Below are 17,263 nucleotides of genomic sequence, written 5' to 3'. Positions count from 1 at the left end.
AAATCACGTGTGCATGTAAAATAATAGAGAATAATGGTACCCACTTTGCGTAACTTAACGAAATCCCCGTTAAAAATCGAGTTTTTTAGTGTTTCAGAAACAAGTGAAAACCATTTTATGTTACTATTTTAATAAAACGTATCGATAAATGTCATTTTATAAAAGTTATTATTACTGATATAACCAATAAATGTGATAACTTGGGGGAAGTCGGTACATTCGCGAGCGTCTGATACTGGTAGCTTTATTAAGTAGCCTGACCGAATTCCCCTTCATACAACGCTAATTTATATCAGACAATGACCAAACTGATTGTGTTGTTTTGCACTTTCAATTATAGTGATTGATAAATGTCCAATAAGCAATGTTTAATATTATTAATATCACTCTTAATTATACGTAAAAACATGTGGGATTTAAGTACCCACTCGGCGTCAGAAAGCGCGTAAAACTTCACCGAAATCCCAGTTATAAAGCGCTATTTCTTGTTAAAAACACGGGGAAAAATGTTTCGTTAATATTTTCGTAAATAACATGGCTCTTCCAGTGTAGTGTTAATTTATTGCTAATACCACCATTAGACGTAGTACCAGGTTCGATTTTGGTAAGCGCGCAAACGTTTGAGAGCGTGATTAATGTACCGAAAAAAACGATATAAATTGCTGATGTTCTTTATTAACTAATATTTTTTGCATTTGCAGAATAACAACATGACACAAACCCCTTTAAAAGTGTTATATGGTGTGAAAAAGTCCATAAAAATCATTTGGAATATTGCGTTAATCTATATGCAATCTATAGGGAAAGAAGCCATTTTGGTGTTAGCTTGTCTAGGTTTGCTGACCGCTAAGCCACGTGATTAAGTGATCATCGTCCAGGCGTCATGTCAATTGAGAATACATGAGATATCGCCGCTACATGTTGAGTAAAAAAGAAGGTTTCCCAGACATATCAAATTTAACCCAGCTGTAGTAGCAATCACTATAACCGAGGTTACGGAACAGACGCGTAATAGTATATTGGACTCTCGATATAACACTATACTTCTTGATCTGCAGTAGTTTTTGTTCCAGCATCTATTTATAGCCTCTGATTATGAATGACCTGTGCTGAACAAAAATACCACGCGATTAAGACGCAGCAGATAGAGGACTATTTTAATCATTCTAAAACAATCTCTTCCGCGACATGTATATTTCTAACATTGTTTATTGAATCTTGTCTATATACGCTCCTTTCAAAACATATTCCATTTAACATGATATTCACATTATGTTTCCATTTGTGAATGAATATAGTTGAAGAACTCGAAGCTCTGGCATCAATTATACAACTCTTTCTCAGCGCGGATTGAGCAGATGCGGAAGTTATCAGGTTAATCCTAGTTTAAATAAAACTGGCCTGAAACGCGTGGTATTAAACTTAGTTGTTCGCAAGCGAACAACTTAAAATGAGTAAGCACTATATAGTGAACTGTTTTATATTCTGCATGTCAGTTCGTTATGTAACAAAATGTTAGTTTTGACAAACACACACATAAAAAGCAACTTGCAAAATAGATTCTATTTCTATTGCATATATCAACCATTAAACCGTGGTTAAATAGTACACTTAAAGAAATGAACTTAAGGACTCGAAGATAAGTACAGTGTATGCACATGACGCTGTCTTATCTGTAATTCTGAGCTGGCTGAGCGTTCTTAACTAGTTCGTTTCTTAAACACTATTTACGGACTTGCCTTCCAATTGTGTCGTTATCAACCCTAAGTGCATGACAGAAGTGTTTTTAAAGTACTTCACACATAAATCACAAAATCTAAGGTATTTACACAAGCTTATATTTACGTATGTTGCCGGAAGACTTATATTAAATAATAGTTAATTTTCTATGAATATGTTACTGATTATAATTTATTGTAATTGTATGACACGTTTCCAATGTTAAACTAAGGTTTAATGATGTTTTGAATACGACTGATTGAATTCCTTTGTCCATGTACGGTCATCAAAGAGTTAATTAGCAATGTGACATACGAATACTTTATTGTAAGTCTGATTTGCATACGTTTAAACTCTCTGGTTACGGGTTTTTTATTGTGTTTTATTCACTTTTCAACTGGCTGATATAGCTTATATTTAATAAGTAATCTCTTATATGATACCATTGTCTAAGCAAAGCTGTATAATTGGTTTTTACTTATCCAACCACTGTCTTATTAATGCTTTTTTATTTGCTGTTTTACACATGTTTAAATATACTGATAAAGGCTCTGTGGAGTGTTTTACATATGCTTTCCATGCTTTATTAAGGTCTTATTCGGCGTAGATGTTTAACCCAGCTTTTCACCTTAAATGACCTTTTACATAACGCCAGCAGATTCGAATGTATAAACTTCATTTTTTCCATTGGCTGTATAGAGCATTATCACCCAGAACATTGGCAACATAACCTCGTCTTTCAATTATATGATGTAACACTGTTCAGTGTATGGAGATGCAGTAACACATTTTTTGCCCGTTTCAATAAAGGATTACCATTAAATGTCATCCTAAAGATTTGCAGGATTTGTCAGTAAATCGTCATGGGAATACGGAAAAGTAATCAATGTACTATGGACGCCTTATGTTGATAACACAGTATTGCAATATATTAAACAACAAGAATTTTAAGGAAAGGCATTAATGAAACCTATCAGTTAAATCAGTTTGTCTTGTATTTTGAGGCAAAGCTACCGAAATAATATAGTGTCCATGATAAAAAGGATATCGCTTAATTATCAAGCCACTTATGTGTGACGTAAGCAATTTGCCATTAATAACTTATTGCTATTAATAACTTATTGACACATCAATTTTCTATCGCAAAGTATCGTGGTTTGATGTTTCCTTTAAAAGACGTAAGAAGAATTTTTAAAGACCCGCGTCTTGCTAAAATGGTTCTTATGCAATATACTACCAGCGTAGCTCCAGCCCAGCCTAGGCATCCGCGCAGTCTTGTGAAGGTGCATACTGAATTAGCTTCTCTTGAGATACCGCGGGACCTTGCGTACTTATATAGCGGAAAGCGTAGCCCCTGACCAGACTGTGCAAGTGCATATGCCATAAGACCAATTTTCGCATGATGGGGATGTGACAGTGTTATTTGAATGTGTGGAAAGACAACTGCGTCTTAATTAGATATCAACGTTCCATATGTTTCGATGACGAAGAAAATCATCAAAAAAACATGTGAGGAAATATATTATGTGATCTATAATTTGTATCTACTCTTATGTGGTATAATATACGTGCACTTCATTACAGACATTTCATGTGGTGTTTACAAGATTATAAAGTGAACAAGAACACAACAAGACTTTGTTTTTATGTAATTTAAACGTCTATTTTCTACCTAAATTTCAAAGTCAGGATATACGCCGAATATCCATTTGATAGATATAGCTTGTCATATTTAAAAATTAATTAAAATCTGTGTTTAATGGTATTGTTTGTTTTCCCATAATTCCATTATCTGTAAAAGGTTATTGGTATTGGTGTTTGAATACGGAAGACTTGTATTATCTGATTACGTCTACGTGGATTAGTATTGTGTGTTACACATGCGCCCATTCTCTATTTGCAGATGATACTGGTAACTGTTATGATTGCTGGGTTCGTGTGTTGGTAAGTTGATTCAAAAACCTTAAAAGTTGTCCATCCTCTATTCTGCCTAAAACAAAAGTGCCACGAATATGACTTGACTGAAAAGGAACGTGGTTACCTTGCGTAAACATATGTACTTAACAAGTAAAGTGGAACACACAAGAAACATTTCACAGAACAAACCTTTCCAACATTCATGGCAACATATTATACAAATTGGATATTGTATATATTTTACATGTTGTTCAAATCATGTTATTTTCACATGACAATTATGTTTGTATAAAAACCATGCACAATATTTTTCGCCCATGCGTGAATAAAAATATGTGGTATAGGTATCTCGACCTACTGTAGAAAATTCCTTCATTGTATACTGTTTTTCAATTACAAATCTTCAGCATAAGTAATTATACAATTAAATAAACCATTCCTGCATATGCCACCTTTTTATAACCCATGTTTACTGGCACAAACTTATTTTGAAATTATAGCACGACACTACCCACGCGCCAATGTTCCACCGGAGAGGTCAATTAAATAATAATAATTAACGGACTAGTTAACTGGCTCGTTACTTATCACTGTCTTACAGAGTCTGCAACGGTAACCACTAGCACTTTTGATTAAAACAATGCAGGAGTGATTGGTGGCCACGTATTTTGGTGGAAGGTGTGCACTAGTTTCTTCAATACATGTATTTCTGTGATTGCTACCAGCGCCTGCACCTTGAACCAGCGTTCCTCTGGAAGCGGTCATGTGTTTGATGACAGCCCCCAGGCTCGGGCGATGTTTCGGAAGGCAGACAGAGACCAGAACGAGTACCTTACGTACGGGGAGTTCCAGAACGTGTTCCGTTCCTATGACAACAACAGTAAGTGCTATTGTTAAGTATGAACCGTCATTTGCATGTTCATTTTAACTTTTTTATCGTTGTTTGCGCTAAATTTTCCGCGATTACCATTACAATTACACCAACATACCATTACTAACGTAAGTATTTGTTAGCTTTTCCGAAATTAATATAATATTTTCCCACATTCCTTGACTATTTGTTTGATATAACTAATTATAAACATAATGTAATAATATTATCGCAAGTTATTAATCCCGATGCGCAACATGTTTGTATATTGAAAAACATAAAATAAATGAAATATTCAATAGCGGACCGTCCTGTGTCGACTGGCAAAATTTCTGAATTGTTTAATCTAAATCGCTTATTTAATAAGTGTATATCTTCATATGTTAAGAGCGGAAGGTAGTGTGATAAGCGCAAACTACATGCAAAACCCCTTGTGCTATAATATGAATATTATTGATATTTGGCAATTTTATATTTTCATTGATTATATTCGAACCACTTCCCTGTCAAATAACGAGCGGTCTGTTGACATGCGTTGTTTAAAGACAACTGGCACCATAGCTGAATCGCTGTAGTTTAATCTCTTTTTCAATGGCTTTTTAGCGGACTGTATTGCGACCACTTAGAACATAGCTGAAGCGTTCTTGCTCAAACACTTATAAAGTGTTTTTACATCTTCGCAACGCAAGTCAATAGCGCACGATCTTGCCTTATGGCTTATTGAAGATTTTTACATCTTCGCAACGCATGTCAATAGCGGACGATCTTGCTCTATCGCTTATTAAATGTTAGACCATATCTTCATTGCAATAGGTACGTAACGAAACGGTGAACGTAGCTTAATCTTTATAGCTTATCGCTGATGCAATGATTTTAAATCATGGCATATGTTTATCTGATTACGAACGTAGCTAAATTGTAGCTTTATCGTTTTCTTTAATATTTATAAATCGTTGTATGTCAAAATGGACGATAGTGTGAATAGCTCAGACTTCGCGTAGAACGCTTATACGTGTATAAATAAAAAAATACAACATGCATTTGAAATACTCGCTTTCATTATGATTCAAGTCAAATCGACAATAACCAAAGCAGAGTGGTTTCAGCCATAATTATGACTTAATGTTTGACAAATCAAGTTAAATTATTGGGCTTCATGCTTAAATAAGGCCCCAAATACGAGCAGCATAACTCTTAATTGGGACATGTTCCGTTTCTTTTACTTTCAATGCTTCAAAATACACTGAACAAATTAGGTATAATAATTATGTTTATTGCGAAGATCCATGTTGATTTCGCTAATTATGGGCAGTTCGCTGCTAATGTTGCAGCTGATAAATTACTTGTGTTGACATAATACCAAGTTAACTTATCAACTGTAGATGACCCGGTGACCACCGCATATTTCCCAGAGCACTGGACGAGATTTTTAAAAGGGGCCTTTTACGCTTTGGTAAATTGACAAAACTAAAAACAAATCGTATTCGCAAATTTTCGTTGTAATTATGATTTTTGTTAGGAAACAGTAAAACTGAACATTTACCATGCTCTAAAATATCCATTATATGCATCTTTTGACGATTTAAAAATCTGAAAATTGTTAAACGTTGCAACGCGAAACGATTGAATAATTTAGAGACTTCTGTTGTTGTCGTTATATTTTGTGATACAACGAGGACTGCTTATATAAAAAAAAAATACTCATTGTATGAGCACAGATGGTCGAGTGGTCTAACCGATAGACTTTTACTCCAGAGGTTAGTTGTTCGAATTCAGTTGAGAGTTACTTACTTCTTCTGCCTTTAATTTTTATTCTTGTTTTTTACGGGAGTTTTTAGATCTAATGTTTACATTTATAAATATAAAGCATTCATTGACAAACTTAAATACATGCCAAAATCTTTGAAAAAAGGTCCATTTAACGGCTCAATCTCAACATCAACCGACCTTCTGATGGGCATCAGAATATGCTGGTGTTATATTGCTGGTGTAATGCTTGTACATTTGTCGCATATCACTAGCTGACGGTCTTGTGACCAGCGCAGAGTTCCTGGAGCATTGGCAAGATGAGATGAACGGCACGGTGACACAAGGCCTGCACGTGTTCATGATCCTTGACGTCGACAAGGACTTTATTCTGGAGATCACAGCAGAAATTCCGCACATTTACCACTGGTTTGACTTTAACTGTAAGGGAATTGTATATGTTTTTGACGCATTGAGTTAGAAGGAAAAGTCACATGATTCTAAACGAGTCAGGTCAAGTTATTGATATTTTTATATCTTGATTAAAATGCATACGGGTTGTAATACTATAGAATGTACATTATTACGTAATTGATACTTTCAGATCTTTACATAGGTGTGATAAGAACATATTCACACACACACACACACACATGAACGCACACACATAAACAACCAAAACAAAACAAACAAAAACCTTGAATTTTGTCGTAAAAAGTGTTTGAAATGGAAGCATTTTCTCCGCGAATATAAAAAAATTCCAGTATTGTTTATTGGTGTATTGACGGTTGTTATAAATTCATGCATAAGGAACGTATCAATATTAATACCTCCATTTTGGAATCTAGAGAAACCCTTAGACCAACGTGAAGTGCATGGGATGCATCAATTAAAAATAGTTTTGAAATTTAAACGGCGTGAAATTGCTTATAATTGTTCACCCTGTTATGCTTGACAACAAATAATGAGTACATACTTATTTTCAGCTGACTGGAAGGTAACAGAAGGAGAATTTGTGGTCCAGTGGGTGAAAATATCAACATAACATTTATTTTACCCTTATTCAATGGCTTGATCGCTTCTGTTCCATAACGTTGTAACGTTTCGTTAGGCGAAAAAATAAATGAATCTACTTTATACTAGTTAAGTAACATTTTACATAAAATGGCAGCATGCTACATTTACACATGTTCTTGGTTTGTACCAAGATCATCTCGTATATGCCAAACCGTTGAATTTCATACTGGATGAAACAAACACACTTCTCTGCTTTGCAACTATTCTTATACGAATAAGAACTACACCGATGTGCCACAAGTGAACGTCAATCAACTAAATAGCTGACGTCAACAATAAATGTGCTTCATAAAACAAAGCGTTTTAAACATATTTAACACCAAGTGACCAACCATTTACCTTAATATTTGGTAATATAGCCTTTGGATTTTAATACACTCTGTATTCTCCTTGGTAAGCTCGAATACAAGTTTCTGATATATTCAACGGGAATGTTTATTCAGATATCTCGAATGGCTGCCTCAAGGCTCAAGCTTATTTTGTGTGTCTACGATATCAGGTTGATTTTTTAGTTGTATTTTAAGCCTATGCCATACGTTCTCTATGATATTTAAGTCCGGACTTTGGGCAGGCCAGATCATAGAACGAATGTTCTGTTTTGAACTGTAGCGTTCCTATTTTGATTGAAAACTCCAGTTATGTCCGATAAAGTTATTTTCCTGTTTTGTTTAACGATCCGTAAAAATGCCCGACTTTCACGTTCATTTATTTTTGCCGGGGCTCCTTTTCTCGGTAAGTTTCCAACACTATTCCGTGCGCAAAATCTATTAATAATCCCAGCTATTGTAGTCCGTGGTATGCCTAATCTTCGGGAAATTTCTGTTTGTACTAATGCAATATATGCCAGCGAATGCTCACTGACACATTCGCTGTCAAAAGACCGCACTAATAACTTATAATCAAAGCGCCATCAGCGTTAAAAGTCTATTTACAAGATACAGCGAAGATTCTACTGAAGTAAATGTTAAAGGGACAATTGACTGAATTAAAATTTTAAGGCAATCTAAAACGTATTTTTAAAGAATAAGTACAAATTAATGGAACAAGAAGTAATGAAATATTTAAACAATAAAACTATATAAATCGGAAAATTAGAAACACGTATCAAGAGAGTTTGGTATTTTGCGAACAAGAAAGTGCCCGGATGTTTATGCTCTTATTTTTTAATTTGGAAAAAAATAGTTCCGTACAGATCTGTCCGTTGTTTGTTTATTGAAAAGATAAAGTCAATATTTTTCATAACTATTACAGGCCCGTCTGAAATATTCGTACTAGGTGGTAATTAACGTTATCAGTACATCATTATTATTTATGAGACTGAACGACTTTTTCATTCGGAAGCTAATGTGAAAGTTATATCTTAGTTTTTATTGTTTTGTTTGATACTTCTCATTATGAAGTTTACGATAACTTCATTTTCATGTAAGCAGAATGGAACAATTAGGTTGTTTTTGTTTTGTTGTTATTGTTGTTGTTGTTGTTGTCTTTACCGGCATCGTTACATACGCAATATATTACGTGCACGCCGTATTTTGAAGCACACGTTCTGAAGTTTTCAATCCTTATTCAAAGTATTCACATAATTTTAAATAATATGCCAAATAGTATGCGGATCAAAATACTGTTGTTTGATCCCCTCTCTTCCCGCTCAAAATCGCAAGGTAAATGTTTGCCGTCACAGAGTTTAACGATATTACAGCCCTAAACCTCGACAGTCTTCTTAAAGAAACAAAAACATTATGTATCCGTAAAATCTATTAACGTAACGTACGCCATTTATAAATACATTGAAAAAGTTTGTTATCTCGAACTCAAATACGATCAAATACGCTCAGATTCACTTTGTTAAAAAAACACATAACTGAGTATGCAAAAAGTAACGAAAAATGCGTGTCGTCCTTATCTGTGATTACTTTTTTTAAATATTTAAATGACGCTCATTTTACAACCATATTAGTAAACATTTGTTTTGCATTTATTTCGAATCAAAATACGCTTTATATCTCGACTTTCCTCCCCGAAAATTTACTTAGTGAAGCTGTAATTAGGCCATCCCGCTAAGAAATTTCGCAGCGAATAAAGTCTTGATAATATTGCTGGAAAATGAGCGGCATTTAAGAATAAATACAAGCTTAAGAGGGTATAACACAGCGATAAATGCATGGAAGTCGCTATCTTGACTATCACGTGATTACCCGCTCTGTATAGTAATCGTTATCTAGCGTTTGCCAATAACAGAATTATTTTACCCACGAAATTTGTTTTATTTTCTAAAAACGTTTTTTTCACTAAAATTGATCTTAAAAATATTTACTAAAATTGATGTTAGAGAAATTCTCAGAAGAAAATCTGTGTAAAAAATTGTAAGAATTAGAAAATTAAATGTTAATCATCTTATCTATTTCGTCTGCCAACATCCTACTTCATCCGGGCATTTTTAACGCATGTGTACACGCAATCGACGAGACGTCTTTAAGATTTGCTAAAGCCAAAAGACAAAAATTCAACTTCATAAATAACGATCTGCTATTTTTATATTATAGTAAATAAAAAAGTTTGCATATATTCCGATAGTCTCTAATTGTACAGGCCCGTAGCCAGGGTTTTGAAAAGGGGGGTGCGAATTTCCCCATCAACGATTGTTATTGAGAGACGAAGTAGCGAAGGTGTAGGTGCGGGAGAGGTGTCCCCCTCCTGCAATCGGGGAGTTTGGAGGCCCTCCCCCTAGAAAAAATGGAAAAAGGAACGTAAAATCCTGCATTCTGGTGACATTGTATCTGTATTTAGAGACTGAAGTTATATAGCATTCATTGACATGAATATGATATAACATAAATGTATTCCCCACTACCGTTTTTAAATTACCACCTTTTTCGACCAGTCTCGGAAATACATTATTTTATAAGGTGTTTTACCCGACACTAGTATGCGCGCACACAGTTTGTTTACATATATTATGCAATAACAATCAACAATAAGAACGGTATAAAATATCATTATTTATTGCAATCTTGATAAAATTGGTGAACTTTACCATTCCAAAATTCTACCATTCATAAAAAATAAAAAAATGAAAGGAAATATTTGCCTTTTTTCAATTCAATTGTTGTCTGCTACTATGAATAATAGTGATAATACCAGTGGAATATCATTGCTCTAAACGTGCTTATTGTGTATTGTACAACAAACACTGATAAACAAAACTGGGTCTTCTCTAATCTGCATCAATGCTAAACAGAAATCAAAATGGTATAACAGGTTACTTTTTTTTTTATTAAACTATTTTAAGCAAATGAGTTATCTTTATCTACTAGTAGTAGTAGTAGAAGTAGTAGTAGTAGTAGTAGTAGTAGTAGTAGTAGTAGTAGTAGTTGTAGTAGTAGTAGGTAGTAGTCGTAGTAGTAGTCGTAGTAGTAGTAGTAGTAGTAGTAGTAGTAGTAGTAGTAGTAGTAGTAGTAGTAGTAGTCGTAGAAGTAGTAGTAGTCGTATTTAGTAGTAGGTAGTAGTCGTTGTTGTTAGCTAGTAGTAGTAGTAGTAGTAGTAGTAGTAGTCAGTAGTAGTAATCATAGTCGTAGTAGTAGTAGTGAGTAGTAGTAGTAGTAGTGATGTAGTAGTAGTAGTAGTTTAGTAGTTAGTAGTAGTAGTTAGTAGTAGTAGTAGTAGTAGTAGTAAGTAGTAAGTAGTAGTAGTAGTAGTAGTAGTAGTAGTAGGTAGTAGTAGTAGTAGTAGTAGTAGTAGTAGTCAGTAGTAGTAGTAGTAGAAGCATCCTTTTTTCACGTGTTGCCACACATATATGATAAACCGACAGTTATTGTACTTTATTTGATTTCTTTTTTTTACCAAAGGATGTGGTTGACAATCATCTAAACTGTTTATTCAAAGAGACAGTTTAGATACATTAATTAAAAACTATATTCCTTACAGTTGAAATAGTAAACTGCGTTATGATATATAAAACAATTACCTATTTTTGCATATACATTCGATATTGTTCATATTTTACATTATAATACAGGTAAGGACAAAGTGTTTTGTGTGAACAGTTGCAATAGCATTTGGTGGCCAATACTAAACGTATCAACGTTTAAACAAGCTTAATATTGCAAAAAAAATCATCAGAAAATATATAAGGAGATAAATAGTGTTTTTATCCAATGCTTTAATCACAAAACACAAATAAAAACATACAATGACTAAAACTGGGATCACAGCATCTGTCAATGCATTGCGTTGTGGGTTTGAACTGGTTTGAGGGCTAGCCGAGCCTCACCTTTGACCCAGGATTAAACACAGACGAAATGCGCATATGCTGACAATAAATGAAAACATCAATGCCATAAACTTGTAGTACAATTCTAATATTACAAATTAAGTGCCAACGTATCGTACGAAATGGCATTCGATTACATCGATCAGGGGATAGGCTTTAAAATTATTAGTAGACAAATTAATAATCTCCAAAAAACACAGAATTACGCCTTAAACTGTAAGTAATGTTATTGTATACATGGCTGTTGGTGCCAACTTTGATTGCTAGCATGCTCTTATATGACTAATGTATGGTTAGGTTTAGTGTTGAATTTGGGACGTAAGTAGCAATTCATTAAGAATTTCTGTCCTCTTGTCCGCCGGTATGAGAAACGTCATGCGATATACCCTCGCCTTCGTTGATGAACGCCGTCAGTTAAACTATTGAACTCCGTTTATAGTTCATTCAACTTCTACATCCATAGCCGTATTCAAAGAACAATGTGGACCATTTTATATGAAAAGACCGTTTTAAGTCAACAACCATAAAGATGAATGATATAAAGGCATCGTTTATTGTACAATGTGTTTACAAATGGCATTTTTACTCGGATATTTATTGTTTTAGTTTGCTATGAATGTTTGCCGTTCCTAAACATACCATTATGAGTTATGATGTTTTTAAAAGATTGGTTTTTGTCTGATCTTGCTTGTACATGAAAGACCGCGTCTGTATGCCTATTGTGAAATGGCAACAGACCTTTTAACATTTTCAATATAAAACTGTAGAGCTGTATGTAAAAATAATTTATCACATATAAAACACTTAACATAGCACATAATTAATTATCTCACGTTCCGTGATAAAAAAGAAAGAGGCATACCGACAGTTTCATCTCCCAAAGCCCAAATGTGCACTACAGGTTTAACTTATTTCTTGATCGTTCGGAAAAAAATATAAATATTATCTTCTACAATCAATTTCATTCATTTTCGCAATGTTTAAGAAAAGATATCCTTACCTGATATTAATATTTTGAATAATACAATCAATAGCCGTGATAAATTATAACAAGGGAAATTTTATGATGTCCCAATATATATAACTTCAGTATATAGACTAGATTGTGTTTACTACGTCTAGATCAAAAGCTGAAATTGATTATTAGTAATCACTTCACTTAATAAAGGATTATAAAGGAATCTATAACATGTAAATATGGGATGAGACGAAATAATTGGCTTTATTCTCCAAGTGTCAATCGACATATAATATTCCACTGTTCCACTGTTTATTATATTGACAATAACTCTGGATTTTCTTTGTAAGAACGCTGCCATCGATAACAGCATTGTTCTTCGTATCAGAAGCAGTACAAATAGACCGTAGCAATCGTTATTTAGTAAATGATTTAGATCAATATTACTCAAGGGCACCATCTTTATTTAATATTAACTCTATTGTGTTTATCCTTGACTATTGACGTTCATCGTCGTGTGTCCTTGGTGGTGTTTGCTCTTTTTGTTTTAACATACGGAACGAGCAGAGAGTATCATTCGGCGAGCAGCGTCATTTTTTTCAGGAGACTGCTCTGGAAGGTTGACTTTTAATGTACAGTAAAATTTAATAATGCGATTTACGATAAATAATAATTATTATTTGTGTGTATTGTTTTTATTTCTAAACAATAGTCATTAATAATAATGATATTATTTTTATAATAATATTATTATTATTATTATTATTATTATTATTATTATTATTATTATTATTATTATTATTATTATTATTATTATTATTTTCATTATTATTATTATTAGTTATAATTATTAATATTATAATAATTATTATTATTTTACTAAGGCATTTAATGATTTAATAGTGTTGTGTTGATGTTATAAGTAGAAGAACATTTTTTTAATTAGGCTTTTTACATTTAGTTATACATAACAAACTAAATTGTGTATTTTTATAACAGAGGGAGCATCACGTTACAGACTCGCCACTATGGACAGAACTGTTGTTATTCTCATAATAACATTATCGTGGCTTTATTCGTTAAATGCAGGTAACTCGTTGATACATTCAGCTATTATTATGAAACATACATCGAATCATACTCAAAACAACTTTTAATCCTTGTAATAAGCATTGTTGTATTTGATTTATGTTATTTGGATAAACGCGAGCTTATGAACACGGATACATCATTACATTTAAAATACAGAGTCAATTGTCAGTATGATTTTAATTTTATGCATTATATGGTTTGCGAGTGTACATTATACGATGAACAAATATAGAAAATACTCACTACATTCTATATTAACCGTTCGTGTCAATACATGTAAATACATGTTCTTGACCAGTAAGTACTTGTAGAGAAAGGATTGCGATGGTCAATTATTCCAAAGAAACTAGTTGCTCGTGGTTGCATAATACATACACTCGACTAACTTCAAATCCTAAGACAGCCAGCCTTTTACAATCAGAATGTCAGCGCGATCTATGTTTATTTACTGTTTAGTTATCTTTGTTTCCATACACGCAGTATATTCATGTCGTCGTTTTGCAAAATGTTTCCATTTTGTTTCAGCCTTTACCAATGTTGCATTGAATAAGGCGGCCACCCAAACCGACACGCATATCGGAGGCGATGCATCATTGGCCGTGGATGGGTCTAATTTCCAGGCATCTTCTTATGCGGACACTGGTTGCACAAGGACCGTGTCTGAAGACGCATCTTGGGAGGTCGATTTGGGAGACCTCTACGTGATAAATCGAGTGAAAATATTAAATAGACTAGGTAAGTATAATACTGTAGTGTTCCCATGTTTGTGAACTCTTAATGCTGAATTGTGTATTCAACATAATCTGGTATTTGATATTTAAGAATTAATCGACGGGTAACCGTTGGCTATTGCGGTAATAACCAACGATGTGGAGTTCCGATGCGTAGGAATTAAACCACGAGGGCGTACCCGAATGGTTTGATACCAAGCATCGGAACGACAATGCCATACCCGGTTAATGACTCAATGGACATTAACTGAAAACATTGTTCTGAAGAATCGAACGATAAGAAATCTGGTTCAATATTCATAACGTTAACACACATATCTTGGCGAATTATTTCATACAAGTTGCAGTGCATAAACACATGTTCTTCATTTTCTATATATGTGAGGCAGTGAAAGCAAGTCCGTGTATGATGGCAAAAGGTCTGTAATTAGATCGAGAGATTAATGGATTCAAAATGATCGAAACCCGTCGAAGCCGTCGTGTAGCCTTCTGACATATAATTATATATGAAAACAATATGAACAACTTGATTAGTGATAATGGAAAAGTAATTGATTAACAAAACCTGACAATCAAAATAAATCTGTTTTTTTTTTCTTTTAAAAACCGATTCATTTCTCGAAATATTTGCGTCCGTAATTTAGATTGTAATTGTTATGTCAATGATTTAGAAATTTAATTACTATCCAAATACCAGTCAAAAAATCAATCACTTAATGGTGCTTCCGTTGTTATTAAAAGAATTACATATACAAACGCCGAGTTTTATCAAGTGAACATTAGGCGCATGTGTTTGAAGAGCTTGCAAGCTTGCAACCGTGATACCGTTAATCAAACACAAGGTATAATTACCATCATACCAAAAGGCGTTGAACATAGGTAATATTTATATAACTGGGGCCAAAGATTTTTACGTAATACTGCAAATGAAATAGGTTCTTGACAAAGTAATATATACATTAAAGTGGCATTTTCACAGATTTTGGCATGTTTTGAAGTTTATCATGTAATGCTTTATATTAATAAATGTAAACATTGGAGCTAAAAAGCTACAGTAAAAAATCAAGAATAAAATGTTTTTTAAAGAAAAAAAGTAACCGTATGCAGAGCTCGAATCACTGACGCCTGGACTTTTGGAGTAAAAAACCCTACCAATTAGACCGCTCGACAATGCTGCCAAGTATGTTGATAGACGCATTTTATACTTTATATATGCAATCTTCGTAGCTTCACAAAATATAGCGACAACAACAGAACTCGCCAAATTATTCAGTCGTTTCGCGTTGCAGCACTTTATAATATTCAGGTTTAAAAATCTTTGAAATATGCATATAATGGCTATATTAGAGCATGGTAAATGATCAGTACTACTTTTTCCTCACAAATATCATAACTAAAACGAAAATTTGCGAATCTGAAACAACTTTTTCCAATTTTGTCAATTTACGAATACGTGAAAAGGCCCCTTTAAATCAACAACGACTTAATTGAATGAATCAATGTTTTGTGTATTTGAGAGAATGCTAGACTCATTTATTATATTAACTATGCAATACATTAGATAAAAAAGGTGTATTCTTAAAATCACGTTTCAAAGCGTTTTTTTTAGTATATAATTTCCATCCAAACTTTTTTCTATCTAAAATAAAAGCAATAAGACGTTACATCTTGCACATAATCTCGACTTTATGAAAACGTTTACGGGTAATTCTTATACACACACAGAACTAAACATCAGCATGAATTGTGTAATATTTGTTTCGTTTTATTGTTAAGAAGGTATCACAACGTATTTTCTTATCAAACGTATAAACGCATTACTAAAAATACTAATTTACAGTGATTTTAGTATGGAACCTTTATAGAATCCTCCGTAACAGCTCTTTCCTTTTTAAAATATGATAAACCATATCTGCCAATTGTATAATGTCAAAACGATAGTAAACTTGTTCACAGATTTAGAGGGAATGTTTACGTGTCAATAAGTTTAAAACAGAACGTTTGCTTTATGTGAAGCTCTTTTAAATCTTCGTTCATGTCTTAATCTTAGTAAATGTTGGTTGATGAAAGTAATGTTAATCTATAATTGTAAAATAAAAACTATGACATCTCTAAAAGCAGCGAATTGCATTTTTTTATATTTCAATAATTTCCGTTATAGAAAAGATCAAGACGTTACCTATTTCGAGTTATTTGGAAAGTGCTTTAAGAACTAATGATATTTAATGGTATTCCTTAACAAATATTTGAACCTCGCGCTGTGAAACAAGGGTTTAATGCATGTAAGTAAAGTGTCGTCCCAGATTAGCCTGTGCAATCCGCACAGAATCATCAGGGACGACACTTTCCGCTTTTATGATATTTTTCGTTTAAATTCTCTTCTTAGCAAAACATAGTAAAGGCGGAAAGTGTCGTCCCTGGACTTCACAGGCTAATCTTTGACGAAACTTTATTCACATGCATTAAACCCCCTTTTCACAGAGCACGGCTCATTTTTATACTATACTACAAAGTAATGTGTTGTTTAAATGTTTTAGGTGTTAGAATATGCATGCATTAAATTGCTTTCGTGGAGTTTCCGTGCGATGTGGAGGAGTGATCCCTTGATTTCCGCACACCCATTGCCGTTAAAAATAAATAATTTTAACGTACACAAAAAACATGTTTTTCATGATAAAATTTCATACAGAGCCTACGTAAGAAAACTGCATTTTGTATAAATAATGGAAAACAAATGCATCATGTCTGGCAAATTAAAATGCCAATGTCCTCGTAAAAATCTGATAAAAAAAGTCCAATCCTAAAAGACACCTTCTCAAGTGCTAGTTCTGGCTACCATAACTTTAAATGTCGCTTTTATGATTTTTGAGTGGCGCGACAAT

General features: G+C 33.5%; 1 protein-coding gene across 1 annotated transcript; it reads left to right on the top strand.

Moving 5' to 3' along the window:
* Positions 1-1,724: 1,724 nt before the first annotated feature.
* Positions 1,725-7,390, top strand: LOC127848871 (uncharacterized). Its single transcript, XM_052381533.1, has 4 exons — positions 1,725-1,821; positions 4,362-4,516; positions 6,529-6,696; positions 7,240-7,390. Exons 1-4 carry the CDS (start codon positions 1,772-1,774, stop codon positions 7,296-7,298), a joined length of 432 nt encoding a protein of 143 aa, XP_052237493.1. The 5' UTR covers positions 1,725-1,771; the 3' UTR covers positions 7,299-7,390.
* The last annotated feature ends 9,873 nt before the right edge of the window (positions 7,391-17,263 follow it).

Source organism: Dreissena polymorpha, chromosome 10, assembly GCF_020536995.1.
Source record: "Dreissena polymorpha isolate Duluth1 chromosome 10, UMN_Dpol_1.0, whole genome shotgun sequence".
NCBI lineage: Eukaryota > Metazoa > Mollusca > Bivalvia > Myida > Dreissenidae > Dreissena > Dreissena polymorpha.
The sequence above is the reverse complement of the archived record's forward strand: the minus strand, read 5'-3'. Positions and strand labels throughout refer to the sequence as shown.